The 8,709-nt window shown below is 38.5% G+C and overlaps 1 protein-coding gene across 4 annotated transcripts in view; it reads right to left on the reverse strand.

Moving 5' to 3' along the window:
• Positions 1 to 8,395, reverse strand: part of col11a1b (collagen, type XI, alpha 1b) — a 77,199-nt gene extending 68,804 nt beyond the window's left edge. For all 4 annotated transcript variants that reach the window (XM_075482956.1, XM_075482955.1, XM_075482954.1 and 1 more), the window contains exons 1-2: positions 8,005 to 8,395; positions 1,567 to 1,731 (exon numbers count right to left, since the gene is read on the reverse strand). In XM_075482956.1, coding sequence (XP_075339071.1) covers positions 1,567 to 1,731; positions 8,005 to 8,119 — 280 coding nt within the window. In that variant the 5' untranslated portion in view covers positions 8,120 to 8,395. The remainder of the gene's footprint in view (positions 1 to 1,566; positions 1,732 to 8,004) is intronic.
• Between the last annotated feature and the right edge of the window lie 314 nt (positions 8,396 to 8,709).

Genomic DNA, 8,709 nt, shown 5'->3' on the forward strand with positions numbered 1-8,709 from the left:
GACACTTTATTTCATGGCAGACCCAACGCCTCACCTCTCAAGTTTTACTACATTTCTCAAATTTATGTTTTTGGACATAAAAGATGCGGTGGAAGTTTAAGCCAAAAATACAACCACTTTGTAACACCTTAAACTGCCCTTTTTCACTTTAATTCTGTCCTTTGAAATTCAGCCAAATTCAAAATGACTTATATGTACTACACAGACTGGGGTAATTTGTTTAACAGGCTCAGTTCTAAATAAGTTTCTCTGCGCTTGCTTAACAAATTAACTTTAATTTAGCAGACATCTTGGAGCTCTTTCTGCACAGAATAAAATTATTGGGATTATATTGTCATATATGATCCTACATTAAATGTTGGCATAGCCATGTATATTCCCAAGCTAAATAAAAAAAACAATAACATCACTGGAACTGGGTAACAGCTAAGAGTTCTTCTCTTCTGCATTTTATTACTTTATATTCAAATAGGCTGATCTATGTTTCTCTGGGTGGATCTCTTCTTAACAAAATGGATATGAGTTCATTTTTCACAACAGGCTGGACAATAGATGTTAACCCACATGATGCACATTTATTATGAAAATGCAGATAGATTTTACTACATAAACTACATATTGCTTATTGCATACGTCTGACGGCAATCAGACACAAGGAAAGACACTTCATTAAACACAGTCCGCAAGCATCAACAGACATCCCCATCTCATTGATCTTATGTAAGAGATTTCAAGTTTTTCAGTTTCCCCAAAAATCAAATAACAAAACTCTCTTTCTGGAGAGTTTACATCCCAGTCCACAACATGTGCTGAATGACTTTAATACCCTGTAGCTTCTTGAGGCCTAGTTAAACTCCACTGACCTTTATAAGGATCCAATAGATAATGAATACCAAATGTTTGCAAGATTAGTGTCTGTAGTGAAGGACTGAACCAAAATGTACTGATTGCATAGTTCTAATTTCATGATGAAACTGATTATTCATTTATTTATTCAAAAGATTCTAGACAGTAGAACTTCCAAATCAATTTGATGAAACAGTGATTGGTATGAGTAATCATGAAAACATTTGTCTTCACAGATGTCTGTCACATTGAGAGAAACTGTATTATCTCTGCCAATATCTAATAATGTGTTGTTTAGACATTCATCTTTCCCTGTAGATGAAGCGTACAAACTATAAAACCTTTCATGCATCACTTCCAGCAGGTCAAAATGAATGCCTCACTTTGTTTATTATGAATCACTGGCCTTCCTTTCAACCACAGCAAATTATTACACATTAGTAAACTTAAGCAGAATGCAATATACCTCCCTTATATCAGCATCTTAAAATCCCAACTATATTGCATGGCTGCAAATGCTCCTAGGTTGAGGTTAACTTGATGTATAAATCATGTATGAATATAAAAAAGAATGAGGAGACATATCCTATGTGCAGTTCACTGACATCTTATTTGGTTCATTTTGGAAGATGGCCTTTCTCATGTCTGGAACCACTCTTCCTGATTCAGTTTTGTGTAAATTGTGATAATTAAAGAGAGATCAGAAATGTGTTCACCAACCTGGGAAGAGCTGTTTGGTTGGGGCACTGATCTGAACCTTTTTTCCAACTCGGTAAGCTACGTCGGGTTTGGATCCTCTCCGAACTGTGCAGAAGCCTGGTGTTTTCCGCACTCCTTCAGGAGAGCTCTTGAAGTCTAGAACCTTCAGTACATCAACCGGTTCAGCTGAGGAGACAGAGATTACAACCACATTATACTTAGAGCAGCAAAATTAAAACCAAGTTAGGCACTCAGTGGGTGTTTCCCATATAAAGAACATCTTCTATTTACTCTCAAATTGCATTCAATCAGTCAATGGGTATTAAGTTTTTCAAAGTTTTATAAGTTAAAATGCAGCTCAATACAAGTTTAAATTCTCTGAAATTTTGTCTTTGACGTTGCATTTTAGTGCCACAGAGAAGTTTGGAAAAACTACGACCCTGATCAGAGGCATACAGTTTCATAATCAACTCTAAGTAAAGTCTGACAGAAATACTGGTTGCATACATCACATTGAAAAGAACATTAAACTGACTGCGAAAGCTACACTAGCTGCACGTAATAAACCATAAATTAACCAATTTGAGCTGCCTATAAAAAAGTTAAACGGTATAATGCATGCAAAGATATCCAAGTATACATTAAGATAATGTATGTTTGTAATTTTACAGTATACTTTGAGCACAGTTTGGTTGTTAACAGTTAATCTAATAAGACCTGGCACGATGATGATAAATCAACATTTGCGCCCATTATACCCCATGCCCGTTTAGAGACCTCTGGCAAAATCTCTCAGTTCAGCCGGTTGTTCCTTAATGAGGTGCCTTGGCAGGGCAGCAGTAAAACTGTTAGCAACCATTCAGCAGACCTAATTCCACCCTCCAAACCTCTATTCTTAGCCTTGTAGCCAAAGAGCCACAGCTTCTCTGGGATGATAAAACTCACTGCTGCTGATGACCGGCTTTTCAGAATAAGGGGAGCACAGAGGGAGGCAGCTTTACAAGCGTCTAAACTCTACTGAGCTCTTTTCTATCAATGGACCTGGGACCTGGGTGAGCCTACTGTACAGTCATAAACACTGTTTCTCAATTCTTCACTCTACGGGTGCTGTCTAACTCAGAATTTTGATTTGATGGTGGTGAAGTGGGAGCTTGGGGGGGTTGGAGACACAAGTAGTACAGGTACAAATCCTAAATAAAAGGCTGAGTATTTTGTACATCCCATAGGTGAAAAGTGTCAAATAAAATAGGGAATATTAGTGCATGATGCAATAATATTGCCCTGATAATGGCCTTACACCTCAATACCTCACGGTCGGGATACATTTTTCACAGTAGTCTGATCACGATTAGATTTTTGGAGTATCCGTGTTATGCACTTAAAACATCTCAATCCTGCTTTCAGAAACTTGGACAAAGTATTGTCCTGGTTTTGAGAAACCCGGATATGCTACCAAGAGTACTGGATAAACCAGGTTACTGTGGCATATAAACACGTCAAACATGGTGTTTTTGAACATTGTGTGCAGGTAAACATAATTTACCAGATATATAACTATACTGTAGAAATGTGATTAGAAACCTGGATATTTAAATAACCATATAAAAAGGGATGTAGTTAACAAGGTTTATTGTGTTACATGTACAACACCACATCCAGAGTATGATCAAACACCTGATTAGAATATGAAGCCAGGAAACTAATGTGCATGAAAACCAACACATAGTATAGCTGTAGACTGTAGTTACAGTCTGTGGAAAATCATGCAGAATTCATAAAAAAAAAATCAACACTGTCTCACAGTATTTGTCTCATTGTACATGTTGACCAAGTGGTCACATTTAGAACCTAAATTCATTAGAGTTCCCCAAAAGAGCCTGTAGATTCAAGAACATATCTGTACTTATAGAGCATCCAGCTCTTGTAAACCTTACAAGCTCAAATATCTGATACTGAAAGGCAGGAGAAGTATCTATGTATACATCTGCTGACTTTACAATGTCCTGGAAGGGCAGTGTTCAACATGGACATGTTTATAACTACATATATCTACAGTATGAGACAACAGTTCGGAGACACCTCCCCCCTCATTTTGAATAGATAGATGTGTTCCATATGTCTTCTGCTGCAACAGTTTTTTTATCCTCACACTTTGTTGTCCTCTCTTTCTAGAGGCACATCGTCAGTTTCAGATTATTAAAGCAGGATTTTGGAAGCCTAATAGTGTATGTTTTAAAGACTTTGTGTAAACAGCAGTGGTGGTGTCATTTGGGATTAAAGGCATGAAGTTGCATTTGCTTGAAACTGCGCACTTAGCGGAGGCCATTAATTCAAGATCATTAAGAGGGCTATAGTAGATAGAATAGATATTTTGCATCAAGGAGCGATTATGTGAAAAGTGTAGATTTTAAGAACTAACAGATTGTGGTCCGAGTCCAGATTATCAGCCACCATACCGGTCATACAAGATGAAATAACACAGTATAGACAAACTCTTTAATTAGGATTTTTTTTTCACATGAAGTCAGGAATTAAAATGATCATTAAATAGTCATGTTGGTTAGCTCAAGAATTTGGGATCAAACTCTTTTTGACCTTTTAAATGCACCACATTGAATAATATCTGTTTACTGTTGTAATGCAATGACTCTGAAATTAGTCTGATATGCATCAGTACAACAGTATTGCCGTGGTTTATCTGTTAAAGAAACCACTACAACTAAAACCAGCAAAACTCTGTCCAGACATCACATGACTCAGTTGTCTTTTCACTGAGTCGAGAGGCAGGATGTGTCGTCTTCAAAGGCCCAGCAATGATAAACAACGTCTGACTGCTCAGCTTAAAATCCCATAGAGTCAACGTGGCCTTTACGGAAAGGCAGATAACAGACTTATTTTGGAATCTCCCTTCCCAAAAGAAGGAGCTAGATTCATGTGTCTGATATCAGAAAGAAAAAAGAGAAACTTTCAATGAAAGGTTTTTAAAAGGATCAGACAAAAGCACTTTTTGAACTTTAAACTCTATGAACCTCAAAGAAAGCTTTTATGAAGATGCAAATGTTTTTTTTTTCCATTGATGCAAGAACCTTAGAAGGTGTTCCATACTTTTCTGCAGCATCAAAACAGCTAACAAAATTTAATTCTAAAAAATCCTCGACTGTACATTTTCCATTCTCTAAGTCATGTGGCACAGTGAGACAAGAAGTGCTGATTGTGCAGATCCTATTCGCTCTCAGTGACCAGGAGGGGTGTTGATGGGTGGAGTCATGAGTCCACATGCTGAAACCATTATAGCACTGGCACCACTCCCTTTACCCCCTAACTTAAACATACATGAGACTAAAGTGAGAAGGCCCCATCTGTGTAGCTACTTCTCCTGTGACCAAAAGAATAACAGCTCGAGCGGTGAATCAAACCTGCCCGAGTCAAGCACATGCTCAGAGTCAGGTTTCAAGTTTTAAGATAAAGAGGTCGTCCAGATCTGATCTTTAAGAGATGGAAAGGACTCGAGTGTAAATACTGGTCCAGAAAATCAGATGCCATTATTTGCATTGAAAAAAAGTCTGCAGAGAAATGCAACATTATAGATGCTGCATATATATCAACATAGAATCTTTTGGGATTGTTTTATATCAAGTTCAAGCTCACAACAGTCTCTGTCAACAAAGGGAGTAAAAACGGCTTTCTAACTGACTCTGCCAAAGATTAATTTAATAGACTGTGTTCTTATTTGAACAGAGGACGAATAAAAGACACACTTGAGGCACCAAATGCCAGGTTTGAAACCTCACACAAAATGCCTCATAAAAAGGAAAATAGTCTGTGGCTCCTCTGAATACCGTCCCAAGTACAGAGCTACTGGTTCTTAAAAAAAAAGAGAACGAAAGAAAGAAAGCTTGGACTGAAGGTCTCTTTGTGAGTTTCAGAATGCCTTTCTGCATTACTGCATACCTCAGGGCCTCATATATTCCAGATGTGCTGAATTGGCCAGGAACCCCCCACAGACCCATCCCCCCACCCCTCCCAACTCTTTAGACCCCTCTCCTTCCACAACCATTGCGCCACGGAAGCCCTGAAAAACAGGCAATATCCCAAAACCATTAAAGTCCCCAAATGAGTAGGCATGTCTTTAAAGAAAAAACTTTTCAGCCTTTGAGGGGATAGAGCCATTGTGCTATGCCCCCAACACGTCCTGAAAAGTATTTTATCCTTCCACCCGAAAGAGAAATAAACCAAATTCTAATGATATGGATGTGAAACCACAAGGGAGAGAAGACAGTTTTATCATCCAAAAGGTACCAAAGCCGTCTCTCCACGGTTTTGTCTGAGGGGTAATTTGTCAGTCTGATTTTTAATGACACCTCTCCAAAGTGGCTTTCAAGGACTTTTGATTTACTATATGCCACCCAAACAAGCAAAGATGTAGCATGTAGTCACATGAGACACCTCTGTTGGAATCATCAAAGCAATTTCAGCAGACACCAACACCTTCAAATACCATTTTCACTTGCACAGACAAAAAGTTTCACGACTCCCCATCCTGCAACTCATCAGAACTATAAGGTTTGATGTTTAAGTTTAGACTTGTGATTAACTTTGAAATCTGTGACATTCTAACTTAATGCCTCTGTGGCTCAGTGGTCATGCAGCAACTTCTTGGGATGTCTTGTCGGTCTTTTTCGTGTTACTGCCATCTACTGAGAGTTGGCAGCATAGGCAGCAATTAAAGCACACTGGAAAGCCTGTAAACGTTTGCTAGCACATCATACAATTATGGTTAGCTTAAATAGAAAGATGGGCAAATTATGCCACTGCAGATTTTTTTTCCCCCTTTCATGATAATTTTACTTTGGATTCCCGTGATTTGTCCTCTGCTAAACAATTTATTTTCTATTCTGGGAAATGTACAGTAATCAAAATCAATGGACAATGATGGTTATGATGGGGTAAGACTTGACTTCAGGCTGATTATTACAACAAACAAAACAGCAACTCCTGTAGCTTTTAAATCCCATTTTTAGGAAACCACATTAGATATATACTTTCTAAATTACTTTTGTGTTGCAAAGGTTTTGATACAAGAGAGTGAGTCTTTGAAACGTTGCATAATGACTACTCCGATGTCAACACTACAAATACGAAAAACATAATGCATTCAAATAGACTTAATTAACTTTGGAATATGAATTAATTCTGGCAAGAACTGCACTACAGTGTGGAACTCAATAATTTCACAAAGGAAAATTTTTCATGTGACCCACATATGGGTTTTAAAGCAAAGAAAATACTCCAGATATTTTTTTTCGTTTTTTTTTCCATCAACGCCCCTTCTTGGCCCTGATAAAGTGGAAAGATGGGGATCCATCAGGCCAGAATATGAATTTCACTCAGAGAATTCCACTTTCTTGTGCCCAGTTATTATATAAACCCTCAGAATTTATCACAACACCTTTATGTTTGGAGTTACACAGGTATAAATTTATGATATAAAAAAGGCAACGCATAGATGTGCCAATTTTAAACGTTTTGTGTTTTTCATTCAGCCACTAGGCTGCTAGTAAACTGATATTTAGTACAATACAATATATATGAATAACTAAAAAAACGTTATACACTATTTGTGGGCTGGCTGTTTCATTGCCAAGTGTCATGCGTAAAAGTTGTGCGTAAAACCAGAACTGTTTCCACTGGTACTTTCAAGATATTCAGTACGAACCCTTTTTCTGTGACAAACTTTGCCTGTGGTCTTATGTACTACTATGCCTATGCCTATACTATGCCTATACAGCTAATGAGCGTCATCATTGCTGCAATGATCCTTTTTTTACGCACACTTTTTACCCACACTTTTTACGCATAGCACAGGAGTATTTAAGAGTAGAAACGAAATCAACACTTTCAGCCCCCCCGCTGCTGACCACACCTGAATGGCAGACATTACCCACTTTGACACTCACGGGAAAAAGACAGCAGCAACCATGTCCGATTCAAAATTAATTTGGATATATTAACACCTCACAAAGTTAAAGTTAAATGAGACTCATTCAAACTTCAACAAAATACAGACGCACTAATTCTACTAGCACAGCAGACCCATATACAATAATCTTCAGTCTTGAGTACCACTGCAGGCACTTAACTTAATTTTATTATCAATCAACGAAAAACTTGACGAGACATTATTTTAAATACCTTAAAAAGTCACAATAATAATACAGAAATAAGATATTTTGGACAGTATACATCGCAGGTGAAAGATGTGCAAACTGAGTAAAGGTGAGTTTAAGTGGCTATCTTATCTATTAGAGTAGTAGTTGAGAGCCAACTTTCTACTATGAAGGTTACTGTAATCCCACTGGCATCTACGGGCTGTGTGCCAGCCCATACGCTCTCGAGCTGTCCGAGGTGACCTGGACTTGACTCAGTGGCGGAGATGGATAACAACAAATAGCCTCTTACCTGCTCTAACACTGGCAGTTTGTAGAATTAAAATTAACGTGATCACAGCGGCTAGCGATGAATCCCATAGCCACCTTTTCGTTTTCCACCTGGTGGTCCATCTTTGCATCTCCATTGTAAGCGCCCGCAGCGGCACAGAAAACGGGCGACTTTGTTTAAAATTCGGTCCTTTCCAAAATCCAAAGAAAATGTGCTTATATTACAACGCCATGTGTGGAAGTTAGAAGAATGTATTTATCAGCCAGACTGGACCCTTCAGAATTGCTCCCCCTTAAGCCCAGTTTGCACACTGATGGTAAAGGGCTTTCATGAAAAAAAGCGCAAGTTACTTCTCTCCCTGAGAGTTGCGCGCACCGTGAGGAGGCAGGACAAACCCCGCAACTCTGAACCTGAACAGGCTGTGGGTTACTGACACTGGAAAATCCTCTGCTCATCAAATCACCAGCTGGGAAAGTTGTCTCTGGGCCCGCCCTCCTGTGCAACGACAGAGCATCAGTCGGAGCATCACTGCATCCCAACGTAAGATGCCAACAGGCCAAAGTGTCTTGCAGATAGTCCAACACGACAATAAGAGATATACACAAGACAATTATCGAACAATCAAAGGGAATTGCCTAATTTCTCCAATTACATCAAGAAAGAAAATCTTAATGGAGTGAAGCAGGAGGAATAGAAGTTATTCTCTTCCCAGAAACACTAAACTAA

The sequence above is a fragment of the Odontesthes bonariensis genome, chromosome 14 (assembly GCF_027942865.1).
Source record: "Odontesthes bonariensis isolate fOdoBon6 chromosome 14, fOdoBon6.hap1, whole genome shotgun sequence".
NCBI classification, from domain to species: Eukaryota; Metazoa; Chordata; class Actinopteri; order Atheriniformes; family Atherinopsidae; genus Odontesthes; species Odontesthes bonariensis.